General features: G+C 45.1%; 1 protein-coding gene across 2 annotated transcripts in view; it reads left to right on the top strand.

Annotated features, from left to right (window-relative positions):
* Window positions 1-211: 211 nt before the first annotated feature.
* Window positions 212-15,656, top strand: part of dchs1a (dachsous cadherin-related 1a) — an 85,010-nt gene continuing 69,565 nt past the window's right edge. For both annotated transcript variants that reach the window (XM_027017956.3, XM_081700097.1), the window contains exons 1-2: window positions 212-542; window positions 8,259-10,079. In XM_027017956.3, coding sequence (XP_026873757.3) covers window positions 8,280-10,079 — 1,800 coding nt within the window. In that variant the 5' untranslated portion in view covers window positions 212-542; window positions 8,259-8,279. The remainder of the gene's footprint in view (window positions 543-8,258; window positions 10,080-15,656) is intronic.

A 15,656-nucleotide genomic window follows, 5' to 3' on the forward strand; every position in this document is an offset into this window, starting at 1 on the left:
CAGAGCTACAAATAAATATCACTTCCCTTGGATGCAGATTGGTGGCACCAAAGTCTGCCCAATATTAGTTTGCTTCCCGTCCGCGCACGCTGTCGCCCTCTCTTGTAGCTGCCGCGAGCGCCGTTACGGCGCGCCTGCACGTGGGCGGACCGTCCGTGGAAGTGTCAGGTTTCACTCGCGGAGGCTCAGAGCGCGTGCTGGGAGTCTGGAGTTAGGAGTCGGGCGCGCTAGCCGTCGCTGAGCCATTCGGCTTGGTCTTGCATGCTGCACGCAGTTTGTGCAAACCCGCTCGAGCTGGTGCAGCGCGTGTGCTCGCACTGACAGCTGGAGAAGCGCAGACACAAACATCTGGAATCTTCACCTAGCATGCGTGGACCAGATTGCGGGGACATGGATATAATTTAACTGGATATCGAGACAGCATCGTTTCTTTTTTGTCTGTGCCGTTTTCTCCCTGGCGAGGCTTTCGTTGTTTGAGTACTATTTGGAAAATCGGTCTGTGAGCGGCGGCGTGCCTCATTGAAAAGAGAGAACAGATGAATGTAAGTTGAATTATGAGATGCGCTGTGCTTTATGCATTTTGTGATGCATATGCTCGATTTGCCGTGTCCTCGTTACCAGTCATGTTATTTTAAAAGGGAAGAGTCGGTGAGTTATATTGGCGAAGTTCTCACTGAAATGACGACCTGCGTTGAGCATCAGTCCCCCGGATGGGAGCGGACAGCGCGTGGCCAGGAGGTCACGAGAACGTTTGGCATTTTCTTTTTCCTTTATTTCTGGTTTACACCATGTTATTGCTTTCAGTCTCAACTTACTAAGAGCAGGAGAAACTTCCCCGACTCTTCATTGCTTTCGTGTTGATTATTTAGGTAACCGATGAGCGAATTCCAGGATGACACATAAAGTGCGTTATAAACAGAAGTGATGTTATGTAGTTCAGTTTAGGCGTCTGAAGTCTCACTTTCTCATGTCTGAGTAAAGAGTTCTGCACCTAACAGCACTGGAGAATCAGCGCAGCGTGGGGAGAACCGCACATTGTTTGGTTTGGGATACCCATCTCAAATTATACACTTAATAACCTGGTTAGCTGTCAGTATTATGTCTCGTAGAGAACACTGAGACAGCTTGGAAGATTTAGTCACTATATAGATTATGGCTAGGCATACTGAAAGAGAAGAAGTTTGTTTATTGGTTTATTGGGGGTGATGGGTGTTAAGAAGATATCTGCAGTAACAGTGTATTCACTAGATGTGCCTGTAGACTATGTTTCCTGCTTTCTGTATCCTACTTTAGGAAAAAGTGAAATAAATGAATAACTAAAACAAAGATTATGAACTACTTAAGAACCTAGGTTTATGTTTTAAATATCAAACTTTAAATGGATTTTCTATAATGCAGCAAAATGTAAATGAACCAACTGAAGACTAATGATGCCAAAAGTCTTAATTATTGATATTTTAAATTAGAATGATTTGTGTAATGAAGTATTTTGGAATGGCATCTCCACTTAATGAAACCAAATGTGTATGTGAAGTTGAGTTCTGTTCCTTTTATTAACTTGATATGCCAGTGCATGTAGATTTGTCTTTTCATCCTGCTGGACAATTCCTCTGAAATTGTTCATCAGAGGAATTCTTTTGTTTGCCGAAAGGCAGTGCGGAGCTATTGTACGAATGCCTTGCTGGGTCTCATTCAGATCACATTCCTAATCACTATGCAGACGATACCCTTAATTAACATTAACTTTGATAGCAGCACCGTGCTCAGCAACTGTGAATGTGTTTCTTGAACTAATGAATTAATTGTCATACAATTAGTTACCATTTCCCCAGTTCCTCATTTTATTAGGTGGTGGTTGCTATGGCAAAACATGGCCGATAACTGGGCTACTGTTTCTTCCTGGCTTTTAAAGGCTTGGGGGGAACTAGAACTAGGCAGCACAGCCTAGACCCCCACCCAAGCTCATTTGTCAAATGCCAACTATTTTCTCTCGAGTTTGGCCTTTGTGATCCATCCAGAGTTTGCTCCAGTCCTCATCTGATTGGTGCTGTTGCTCTAAGACTCATCTGATTGGTGCTGATGCTCCGAGACTCATCTGATTGGTGCTGTTGCTCTGAGACCTTAAATATCACCCGAGGACAAATAAATGGGTCATTTGCATGATGACTTTTTATGGAGGATGGCATGTTTGATTTCAAAGAGCACGAAGCAGACTCTATAAAAATCAAAGCTAAATCTGAGAAGTTTAGTTGTGGAAAGGAGTTAAACACTTTCTTTAGTAGTTGTCCTATTGAGCAAAAATTGTTTACAGAGAACACAGGCAAAGAATTGATTTTTGGGTCTCAGACGAGGTGGATGAATTTAAACACTGAACTGCTTTCAAGGCATTCCAGGGATTATGTCATCAGACACTCTTCCCTAGAAAACCCCAATTAAATTTCTTTTCGCTTGCCTCGCTCATGGTGTCAGATGGTTCTTGTTGTGTGTTGTGACACAGTGACAGAATTTAAGATCATTGCAGATGTGTCCACCTTCCCATCACTTTGCCCACGCAAAGATTGTGGCTGCTGTGCTCACAATTGCCCTGCAGTACACAGATCCGTGTGCACGGGTGTCCGTGTCTGGCCTGGCCTGACACCTTTAGGGCTGAAGCGGTCCTACCCGCACAATGCTGGCTGCCGGACTACACATCAAACCTCTGGGCTGTAGTGAAATCCTGCAGCTACCCTGGCCCTTATGTGGATCGCCTACCCCTGTTTTTCAGCATCTGCCTTCCAGGATAGTTAGAGAAGCGAACGCTAGGGAGCCGAGGCCTTTGTGGCAGGGGCTGGCTTTCTCATTAGACTCTGCCTGCACACATGTTTTATACTACCATGCTGAGCATTGGACAATAACTTGGGAACAGTGCCTCTTTACCCAGCCGTCAGCATTTATTGCTCCAATGTCGTCAGACCTGGAGCCCTTCATCTGGTTTGAGACTGTGGTCCAAAAGACACTTACTCTACTAGTTTGAAGCTCTACAATAAATCGGGATAAATGAGAGAGCAAGGGTATTTTGGACATAGTAAAGCACAACAATATTGTCCTAGGCAGTAAAGAATATTGAAAATGATGGCTATCAAAGTAATTGTTTTGCTAATCACCTCCGTTTTGTCCTAAGGGCCTGGGAAACCAAATGTTTCCTACATGCATAAATGACACGCATGTTTTGACACACACAAAGTTTTGATTTATTAGCAGTAGGTGCAGCTGTTGGAAAACCCTGTGCTCCATATGGGTTGAGAAGATGTTGGACGTGATGCATCCCTTAGATATGCTCGTAGGTCCTGTTAGAGCGGCACTCGGTGAACTCCGTGCCGGGCTCCTCTGCTCTCCGCTGCCAGACGTTTCCAATCAGCGCACCATAGCTGGAGCTGTGTGAGCCAGTGTCGCACTCAAAGGCCCCAGCTGCACATGTAATACACCCCCCCACCCCCCATGATGCCAACCACTGAACCAACCATGAATGCTGTTGTTGATTTTGTGAGTGTTTATGGGTCTTGTAGTACCACAGGAGTGAACACGCACCATGGCCTCCCCAAAGGTATTTTATATTTCTCTCCTGAAGGCTTTACCTGTCCCCGTGTATCCCCTTTCCTTCTCTAGACTCACATCCTCTGCGGAAGAACATGTCTCCTCTGACGTGGTATTACTAACTGCAGAATACTGCTTTCCAGAGGGCCCTGCCTGGCAGGTTGCAAAAAGGTCAGGGTGTGTAAATCAAAGGGCCAGGCGAGGTTAAACGAATGGTCAGTGGCCGTGGTGATGTACACCAGCTGGACTGCTGGGTGCAGGGAGTGAGAGGCGCTCGCCGGTCTCCAACATGGTCCGTTTGGACTAAAGATAATACACGTGGCTTCCTCTGTGGTTTCCAGCCTTCTGCCGCCGAGGCATGACTCTGCAGTAAGGACTGAACGAAAGGGCTAATGGAATCAGGCCAAAGTCATAACTTGGCTGAGGGCGACCACTTCTGTTGCTGTCTATATTGGCCTTTATATACTTTCTGCTTTTATGGTGCTTTACTACTTCACACTTCTGCCAGACTTTTGTCTTTCCCTCACTTACCCTTTTTAAGTTGACGAAACTTGGAAAGCGTTGAACTTGCAAGCAGATTTCAATCGTTCTTGCACTGGAGCTTTTAAACGTGACCTCTGGTGTTGGTGTTAGAGGTGCTGGCGGGGCAGCAGTGGATAGTTGCTAACGGAACGGAGACGTGCTGAATGAAAGGGCAAGACAGCTGTTGCTTCGGCCAGCTGTAGTCCCTTCTCCCCTTTTGGCTGAATGGTAACAGTGCTGGAATGGAGGTCTTTGTTTGGGATTGTTTAGATCTTCTTGTTTTTTCTGTCAGCTTTTTGGCACCCTTAAGTGAAGACGAAGGACTAATGATAAGAGGCCAGCGTCCTTGCATTTTCTGAGATGGTAAAAGTGTGCAGATTCTCTGACTTCTCTGGCTTGGTGGGGTCAGGGTTAGAAGGTTAAAAATGACCAGTAGATGTTACTGGGGCTGTGCTTTTAAGTAAATAGCGTTGGCCTGTTTTTGCTTTACTAACGTCAGACTTCATCAAGGCAGATATTGTAGCACTTGCAAAGCTAATGTTTTCTTTTTTCCTTTCAACTGGCCCCTTTCTATAATTAGGGACCACGTGTGCTTTGTCATCTTGGCCATAAGGTCAACCGCATGACCCAAGGTAGGAGCAAGGAGGAAAAGCTGAAAACATTGTCCCTATTAATCACCCCGCATTCTGGTGTGACCCAAACGGTCCATAACTTGAAACGATGCTATAAAGCCAACATCCTGAGTCCACATGCCTGCTAGCACTCGCCTTAGTCGTCAGGTTCATTATAATGGTTGCTCTTGTATTACTTTGCAGGTTTACAAATAGGGGGAAGACGTTCCTTTGATCTGAGAGCCTCCCCCCCCATGTCTATATGGGAACCATGAGTACATATGTGTAAGTCTTCATAGGCTTTGTAGGTACCACTGCTGTTCTGGTACACTGGTGCTCTCGTGCTACTAAGCGACAGAAAATCTCATTTAAGAACATCATCAGAAAATTGGGTTAATTCTATCTGAGGCAGATTAACATGGGGAAATCCAGCCACTGCATTATGAAAGCGGTGAATGAATCATTTCAGGGACACTTACCAAATCAAAGCGTGCCTTTCTAAAGGAAGTACTGGCTTTACGGCCTCTGTTTTCCTTTTGCCGGTTACTGTGACCAAATTAACCTAAATTAAGCACCTTTGAGCTGGGCGAAGCGCTAATATAATCAGCCTATGACTGCAGTAAGCTATTCTTACAGCTTTGGCAGCAGTAGGAGAGCAGGTTTTTTTTTCCCAAAATTCGGGACTCCCTTGGAAAACACTTTGATCAGGCTGTCTGCATGGGGATGCTTTGAAAGAAGACCAGGACTCGTCTCTCAGTAGTATATATTTTAACAAGGTATAAAATGCAAGAATAAAATGTATTTTGGCCGTAGAACAGTAAGTGCCTAGCTCCGCCTGATGCAGGGCAAGTCAAGCATGCCCTGCTGTGGTCTGCTATGTCCATTAGCTAAAGGGGCAGGTCTCTGGGGTCAGGGCAACAGGGGCTCAAGTCCCCGCTCCAGGGGTAAGTGCTGGGGCTACTGCCTCTGAGCTCCAGATAAAACAAATCCATCTTTGCATTTTCACCATAATGTTGACATTTTAACTACTTTATGATAATTACTTTATTGGTGTGACCAAAGGAGCTAAATACGTATCTTGATATTTACATTGCCACGTGTTTATTACTCATGTAATGCATCTTGGAGTGTGTGTGCGTGTGTGTATGTGTGTGTTTGTGTGCGTGTGTGTGTGTGTGTGTGTGTGCTTACTCTTTTATGTGAGTGAGTGTTTCCTTGTGTGTGTATGTGCCTTAGTCGCTGTGATGCTGACAGACTGAAATGAGCGTTGGATTCCCATATGTGCAGGGCAGCCTTCCAGCAGACCCCAATTACAATGCAGTTGAGCCAGAGAGGGTGCAGGCCAGACTGTGTGGAGCCCTCCAGCTCTGCTACCTCACTCACTCACTCTCTCACACACACACACACACACACACACACACACACACACACACACACACACACACACACACACATACGTACTGTCACCACTACTGGGGAGACAGACCACCACAATCAGGCACACAGCATGCACAGATCTGTCACACCAGCACACACACACGCACACACACACATAACCACTAACAGAGAAAATGTGTGAAAATTATAATTGTCATACTTATTCAGTTGTGTAAGGTGACTCAACTACATGCTGATATGTGCAGCATGTGTCTTAAATAGCGTGTTTGGTGAATTTATCAGTCGCCTGCAAAAAAGATCTCTCCCTGCGACAGCAAATAATGTGTTAAAAAAAGGGAAACAACTCCTCGAGGAGCCACAGGAGGGAGCCTGGTTTGTCTGCGCTGCTCTGATTTCAGGCACAAGTATTGAGAGAGAAAAGCCTTTATTTCTGCTTACTCATCATCCTGTTTCTGCACTGTCCTTGGCAGTAAATAAAATTTAATGATGAATAGTAATGTGCTGAAATGACTCCTCCCTATTGATTGAACATGACACATGATTGTTTCTGATTGCTCGTAATACATCTTGTGGTCTTATGTGGCCATGCAGATGGTGAGACTACCTCCCCAAGAGCCCATGTGTCATCAATTCAGTGTGGGATGAATTATGTTTCATTTCTAAGTGTTAAAGGACGCCTAGTTTGAGTATTAGAAGAAAAATGAGACTTTCTGCTCTTAGACCAAATCCGAGCATCGCAGAGGTGACGTTAATTCTCACCATGGCATGAGCACTCAATCGAAAAGGTCTCCATCTGTATCGCACTCTGTCTTGGCTGGAGCATTGGCTGAGTGCAGTCAGAAAGCACTATGTGCTTTTGTCTTACGCAAACCTAATGAATGGCTAAGCCAAAACTTTAATTTACTTTCTCGGGTAGATTCAAATTATTCAGCAATTTCCTTTGATCAGTAATTTCACCTACAGCAGAAAACTTAGTTCATTCTTATTTTTGCAATACATTCCAGAATACTGTTTTAACTTTAGCTGTTAAAGGTTTTTTTGTTTGTTTGGGTTTTTTTTGCTAAGGACCTATTCTCTCATACTACTTTAAAAGGTAGAGATTGAAAGAGTGAAGATCATTCAACAAGCGTATGTAAATATTTAATCTCCTGTCTTGAGAAGTGTTTCTAACACTTTCACTAGCACACTGGAACTAACCCTGGAATCATTTGAAAAGTTGAACCTCACATATTGAACAGCTCGGTCATCATAGGGTTGTGAGTCTACAAGCTATAATTTCATGGATGAGAAATCACTAATTTCCAGTACAAGGGAGTTTACAGCAGCCAGGAGTGCACTCTTTGCGGTTGGCCAATTCACATTTTAGTACTATAATTGTAAGTATATTATGATTGGCATGTCTATATTGAGTTAATATTCCTCGTGCTTTGATGACTCCATGCGGATTTGATATTTTGTGTCAAAGCAGTCCACAGTGAAGCATTCTTGGAGGAGAATATTCTGTTTTTTTTCTTGGTAGCAGAACTCTCTTTTTTCGGTCTTGGTTTCTCTCTGCACATAATAGCAGGTAGAAGAGGACATTCCTCATGTTAACACCCCAGAAGGAATGACTACGCAGGGAGCACTCAATATTGTAAAGGAACTCTCGGACTCTTGATATCAGGGCTCTGGCCCTGCCTGGGAGCGTGTGTCAACATTCAGTCAGGCCCTGCCGTCTTTCGGAACACCCGCTAGGCTCGCCTTCAGATGTACCACGGGGTACCGTTTCAGGCCAGGCACGGAGAAGCAGCCTTGGCCGACAGCAGAGGACCCGTCCTCATTTAATGAGGCTGGACAGACAGGGCAGTACAGGCCTCTGCTGTCATTTTCCTGGACTTGTACAGTGGGCTTGTGGTTTCTGTTCCACTTTTTTAGACGGATGAGGTGTTGACTTATTAGGTGAGAATAATGTATAGGAATGCGTATGTGAATGGTGTGTTGTGCACTGAGTGGTTAGGAACTGAGTGTAACGTATGGAACGCTTCTCGAGCGTTCCCGACTCGCTCTTAACAAAAAAAAACCGACCGTCCGAAAATGTACTTTGATTTCCATTGTCCTCCACCCAGAGTTAGCCTTCGTTTCTCACGCTGATATCTTCTTCTTCTGTGCTTTTAGGTTTTTTAAGGAGCGGTTGAAATGAAGAACGTGTTGACAGGAGCAGGAAGAACAGTGATGGACCGAACGCATCGAGGCAGGACATGGGACCGGAGGCTGCTTGTGCTCCTCTGTGTGGCTCTTGAAGCCTTTGCGGCTCACTCGTCCATGGCGTCGGGAACGCTGGAGCTCCAGCTGGATGAAGAGCAGCCGGCTGGTACGGTGGTCGGAGACGTCAGCGCTGGACTGCCACCGGGCATCACGGCGTCTCTCTACTTCATTTCTGACCACGAGGGCACAGGTGTTAGCACGGACCTGGACATTGATGAGAGTACGGGTATCATAAAGACAGCAAAGGTCTTGGATCGGGAAGTACAGGACCGCTACAATTTCATAGCGGTCACGATGACCGGTGTGACAGTGGAGGTGACCATTTTAGTCAATGACATAAATGATCATGCCCCGATGTTCCCCCGAAAACGGGCAACTTTCAAAATCCCTGAGCAGACAGCCATTGGCACCAAATTTCCCCTTGAGCCAGCCTTGGATGCTGACAAGGGCCAGCTGACAACTCAAGGTTACATCATAACAGATGGGAACATGGGGCAGGCATTTCTTCTGGAAACCAGGAGGGGATCCAATCAGGTTCTTTATCTGGACCTTGTTGTCAATGCCATTTTGGACAGGGAGAAAAGATCTTCCTACACTCTCCTCTTAGAGGCGTTTGATGGAGGCTCTCCCAAGAAGACCGGCCAGATGACCCTAGACGTGATGGTGCAGGACATCAATGACAATGCCCCAGTGTTTAACCAGAGCCGTTACCACACCACCATCTCTGAGAATCTGCAGCCAGGTAACAGCTTACTGCAGGTGTTTGCTTCTGACGCTGATGAGGGCGATAACGGCTTGGTGCACTATGAGATCAACCGGAGGCAGAGTGACCCTGATCACTATTTTGTCATCGATTCTCGAACCGGGGTGATAACTCTCAACAAGCCCTTGGACTACGAGATGAGAAGAGTTCACGAACTGGTGGTCCAGGCTAAGGACAATGCCACACACCCTGAAGTCACCAATACCTTTGTAACCATTCACGTGCGAGACTACAATGACAACCAGCCCACCATGACCATCATCTTCCTCAGTGAAGATGGCTCGCCGCGCATATCTGAAGGAGCGCAGCCCGGGCAGTATGTGGCACGGATCTCCGTCACAGACCCAGATTACGGTGAATACTCTAATGTCAATGTGTCCTTGGAGGGTGGAGATGGAAAATTTGCCCTAACCACTAAAGACAACATCATCTACCTCATTTGTGTAGATGACATTCTAGATCGTGAAGAACAGGACCACTATGAGCTAAGGGTTATGGCCACAGACTCTGGTACCCCTCCATTACACGCTGAGTCTTCTTTTACCATTCAGGTGACAGATGTCAATGACAACCCACCTTTGTTTGACCAACAAGAGTACATTCAGGTCATCCCAGAAGTCATCTTTCCAGGGAGCTTTGTGCTTCAGGTCACAGCACGAGACAAAGACCAGGGTCCCAATGGGGAGGTCCAGTACAGCATTCTGCGGAATCCAGAGACTCACTCTGACTGGTTCAGCATCGATGCCATCACTGGCATCATCACTACACTTACCCAGCTGGATTATGAGATGGACACCTCTCCTCGTGCGATCGTGGTAGCTACAGACAAAGGCAGACCCCCTCTGTCTTCCACCGCTGTGGTCAAAGTCATCCTACAGGATATTAATGACAATGAACCTATCTTTGGAAGCAAGTTCTACAATGCATCCCTTAAGGAGAACACTGCAGCAGGAACCTGCTTCATGGAGGTATGGCTGTTCTGTCTTTATCTTCACAGTGACTGGCTGGTTATTCACTGGGCAAAATGTGTGTAAGGTGATCATGTTTAATCTGTAAGTGTGAACTTTTTGTTATTGATACTGGGCACTTGATTAAGATGACCATACATGAAAGGGCAAGTGTAGACACTCGCATTTGGGGAAAGTCATTTTAGGAAATTGACTTCAGCACTATGGTGAGCCACTGGGCATTGGGGAGAGTTTAGAGGGAACCTCTGTTTAGGTTGGAGCTCATGAGTTATTAGTTACCTGCTGTCCTCTGACTGAAAAGGATTTGCTCTTTATTGGCTGTCCTCATCTTCACCTCACAAAGGTTTCCAGGGTAACAGAGTGCGTACGAGGGAGCTTTATTTTAAAAGCAGCAGGCTCTGCCTTGGAATTAGGCATAGTCAAGATTTTAACAGCACTTACACTGTGTCCCAATCATGAGCAGTTTTGTTTGATGAATGGTTCCTAATTCGACTAAACGGCCTTTAATGTGTTTGTGTGCAAATGTGGCAGAGCACAAAATGGTAAAAAAAAAAAGGGGGGGGGGGGGTGTTGGAGGAGTGGCTGGTATTTGGGCCCACTGTTTTCAGTCCATCATATGCTGAGCAGAAAATCTTTCCCCCTCCTGTTTCCCGCTGACTCTTTTGTATCGTCGGTCAATTTTTCGCCAGCAGTGCAGCATCAAAGGGAAAAACTTTGCAATGCTTATCATGTATTTAAAATGTGTGAACATTCATATAGTTGCCTATTAATTGAAATCACACTCCAGCTTTGTCTGTGGTGAAGCCGAACTGGCGGGGGATGAGGCTCACAGCTTTAAGCCAACATCGGGTCCAGCAGACGGGAACTTGGCCCCCGGGTCTTCCCTGGGGAGAGGGAGGAGTGTGTGTGGAGCTGGTTCTGAACTGACTGACTCCTTTTGGCTTTAGAGTTGGAGAAGAAGCTGTGCACGGCGATCCCAGTAGTCTTTTAAGGACCGCCTGCTAAAACAAAATATCATTAAAAAAAATTGGAGCTGATTGCCATACTACTCCAGACATGAAGTAGGAGCTGCTGGCCCAAGAGGAAGGTGGCAGAAGACCTGTCTTTTCACCAGTGTCTTTCGGGGGATAGCAGAGCTTCGTTAGGAAGCCTGTCCCAAACAACCATCACCGGCGTGCTTGCCAAGGCCAAGGTCCAAAGCAAGCCGTCTCTCAGGCTCTGCCATGAGTGGATGCAGTTCGACGGGAGCTGGCATGCAGCTCAAGACCAGTTGGGAGTAAGATGATGCACAGACTGCGCACATCGCTGCCAAATCCACATCCAAGCATCTCAGCAAGGTTCTTGACGACTGAACCAACTCACCCCCCCCCCCACCCCCATCTTTGCACAAGAAGTTCCCACCGTCTTTTGTTTCTCTCTCGTTGACTTGAAAGTGAGGTCCAAATAGCAATACAATAGGCTCATTGTCACAACTCATTTAGCATTTAAAATGGGCATGATTTCTCCCTGTCTCTTAATAGCAGAGTGTGATTAGTGGAACAAGAGCCGTTGCCATAGTTTTATTTAAAGATTTTGTCACTTTAGCCTTCCATCAGAGGCTCCATGGATGTAGTGGAACAATTCTATGAAATATATCCTATTTTACCATGAAGATACAGTTTCATTTTATGACAGTACTTCTGACTAGTACCAGTGGTCGTATTCTATCTGGTACTAGTATTCTGTATAATGCAGATTGCAAGAGAAAGGTGGATTGGTAACTATACAACCATTGTAAAACCTCAGAACATTACAAAACAGTGTTACCTGCACAGATACTGATCAGTGTAGTCTCAATACCTGAATATTCCTTTAGGACGTATGTGTTTTTACTAGCATTATTCTTTGATGCTCCTTGGTATAGATGCATCATTAAGTTAGTGATTCACTAATCATGGCTACAGACCCCCAAACCCAGACAATACTTGCATATTGAAGCCGTGGACTGCAAGTCCATGACTGGGGGGAGGAAATGGGAATGGGGGCTCATCCACTCCATGAGGCAAGCTCTCTCCGAGGAAAATGGCTGAAAGAGCCGTCTGTGGTAAAATGCTTGAGAACGGCTGGCGGCTGTTGTGCGTCTTGTGATAGGACACTTCACCAGCCGCTATTCAGCGTGCTCTCCAACTGCGTCCCCTGGCTGTGTCCTGCTTTTGGAGTGATGAGAAGTGGGGGCTCTTTTTTGTTGTTTTTTTCTTCCGCCCTGACCAAATGGTGCAGCTGCATAATTGGTACATTTAGACAAGACTCCGTTTTCTTAACGAGCTGAATAAAGAGAGCTGTGAGCGAGATGGAGTGTGCTTGCTCCACAGGTTTCTGATGCACAATGAGCCAAGAAGGGTTTTTTTTGTGCCATTCAGATTCACTGAGCGCTGTCTACACAATCGCCTGTTAGCACGGGCTTGTTAGTGCTACAATGCGTTTCTAACATTTGCTTTTTCCTTTAAAAGCTTACCATGTGTACTTTTTGTTTCTTTTTTCCTCCTGTGTCTGGTGCCATGATGGATTCTAGATGACGGTTTTCTTCACAGTAGACTACAGTTGCGCTGGGATGTGGTAAAGTGGAGCTACTGCACTGGGGTGTTGCTGGGCTAAGGTCTGCCCAGCTGCGTGACTGGGTCCATAGAGTACACATTATGGCGGCTCCATTGGAAAGATGAGAGAGGCTCCCCAGACAGCTGAAGAGGGGAAATTAATCATGACAAGCTCCTGCCTACAAAGTGGTAGAGACCTGGATTTGAGGGGGCTTCTTCCTCCATCTGGGGGGGAGCCTTGTGTCTCCAGGACCCTTATCTGATTGCACTTCATAACTCATTAGGAGACTATGAGAACGTATCTCCAGCTCAAAGACTCTCGAACAGGGCTGTCATTGCCAGGGGCCCCTCCGATACCTGAGAAGAGGCTGGATGCTCATGAGCCAGAGTGAAGTGTTTTGCTATTGGTATAGTCAGGAGGCCCGGGAGCGACATGTGGGCGTTTATCAGTTTTCCTCGCTGTCCTCAATATGATTCCAGTTCCATCCAATCCTTGGCAAGCCATGTGACACAGTGAACCGTCCTTGAAAAGAGATTACTAACATCACATCCCATTTATCATCTGCACTTGGTGATTACCTCTGTGCATTGAACGATGCACTTGCCATGTTTTCTTTGCTTGAAGACCGTCTTTGTGCTTCATTGCTGTTTTTTTCCAACGGGGTATTCCTGTTCGGGACAATTTGAAGTATTTCACTCATTCCACAGCCTGTGATGTACGTGCAGTTGCTGTGGTGGAGCTGGGCTATGCTACCGTGTCTGACTCTTCTGGGAAAAGTAAGAACCGGGAAAAACGTCCATATCCCTAGAGGGATTTTTATGCAAAAAGAGAGAGATGCAACAATAATATAATTCAACCTTTTAAAAATCGTTTTCTAGTGCTCTGCTACCGCTGGGCTCCTCTTTCTGCCCATTTACGTGGAAGTGAGTTGCTTGTGTGTCTCAGAGTCCCAAAAAATGCCGTTATGTGGCCTCATCCATTGTAGCGTCTGCCCTCAATGGTAATGATTTACCCTGGTACACAGCCTAAAACCAATTGTGTCTAGTCTTGTAATGCTGTAATAAACATCGGGGATCTTGTTGGGATATCAGGTAGCGCTTCCAGGAGGGTGTTTCCTTAAGCACCAGCGCCAGGTGATGTTTCAGATGCTTTTAGTAACTTTGGAATTATCAAATCTATTTAAACCATATTCTGAGAAGCTATCAAGTGATCTCACACACACAGGAATTTATGTGTAGAAACTGTAAATTAAAGGTCAGGTGGGTTCTTTAAGTAGTCTGTTATGAGACAACTATTCAGCGCTTTTCATGAGTTGTTGAAGTAAAAAATGTGTGTTGAAATATGAGTTTTCCATTCTCAAACATTTTTGATATTCCAAGGATCGTTCTTGTTTGCCATTCATTTCATGCTTTACACTTTAAGGCAAAGGCTATTTCTGCTATTTTATTTACATCACTATAGTAACATGACCCTTTAACATTATAATCGCACCTATTTTGATCTAGCAAAGATGGAACTGTGTAGATATTTTTCACAAACTACCAATCTAATTAAGTCATCAAATGCATAGACATGTACTTTGCATTTCAGATGCTTTCTGTTGTTACTCTGAATAAACAAATGTTTCTGATATAATTTTCCCCCCCCCAAAACCGTGGCACAGTATATAACAGCAGGAGGTTGAGGGATGAATGTAAATATCATTGTAAAACATTACGTATTACTAACTACAACTGCCATTCCAGCCACTAGCCAGCCAGGTTTCTTAATCTGTTAATTCCTGCTGAAAATATTTAACCACATCAGCATCCCAGTAACAGGTTTGCATTTATTTTGACTTTATAGTGAAGTCATTGTTGCCTCTATAGTGAAATCACTTTTTTCATATGGTTTATTTAGCCTTCCGACTCTCACCCAGCACTGTAAGATTGGTGAGGACCTAATCCCAGGTCAGGAGTGGAGTGGAAGGCTGTTTACCACATTAGGCCTCAAACACACTACCATATGGCTAGCTTTTCATGGGCAAATGTCCTTGCCTTTATTCAGTATCTGGATAAGATGCTGTGGCCCCACCCCCTTACAGTCCAAAAAGACTGATATCCAGTGACTTAGTCACACTGCTTTAGAGTAGACAAAACGCAATTGGTTTTCAGTCGGTTCAATGCCAGGCAGCTCTAGACGGAGGCAGATGTCTGCATTTTCTCCAGGGTTTCCACTGCAGCCCAAATAAATGTAGCTTGGAAGCAGTCTGTGGCAGACACTTCAAAAAAGCCGGGAGGAGAAACTAGTGCCCAGAGAGCTGAACTGCTTGTTGTTTGTTTGTTGTTTTTTATCTAGATAATATGGAACTTTTGAATGACAAGATATAATCTGACCGAGTTGTAACTGACTTCCGAGTGGCCAGCAACATTCTGAGTTTTTCAGCTCCTCTGGTCTAAACATGTAATGCTGAACGAGATGACACACATAAAAGAATTCTGCCTTGACCAAAATGTAAGTTAGAACCGTGTAATTGTGTGATCATGAATAGTACTGGAGGCAGGCTAAATTACAAATAGGCCATGTCAGCTAGCCAAAATAGGAAATTCACCACATATCATTAAAAAAGGCCATGGGAGCTTCATGAATATTTACAGATTTCCATGTTGAGCAAAAAAAAAAAGAAAATTGTTCATCAAATGGCTCCATGAAGTCTTCAGTTTTGAAAACGATGCGCAGTTAATATTAAGCAAATCAGAGATTTCTGAAATAGGTAAAATTACTGATTTAGACTGGTGTATTTTTTTAATGTACAAACCATGTAGTCAAGGTGACCTTTAGCAAAGTTGTGGGAAAGAGCAGAGCGGTTTGCTGTATTCAGGGTGCAGGCCCACTGCTTGAGTCAAGGCTGTTTTTAGCTCCATGTTTCTCTTTCCTGACACTAATGCCATAGCCCCGGTACCCCCGACTCTGTGGTCTAACTACTATAGCGCTAATACCCCCAGCTCTGTGGTCTAACTACCA

Source organism: Electrophorus electricus, chromosome 17 (genome assembly GCF_041902795.1).
Source record: "Electrophorus electricus isolate QZ-2024a chromosome 17, ASM4190279v1, whole genome shotgun sequence".
Classification (NCBI taxonomy): domain Eukaryota; kingdom Metazoa; phylum Chordata; class Actinopteri; order Gymnotiformes; family Gymnotidae; genus Electrophorus; species Electrophorus electricus.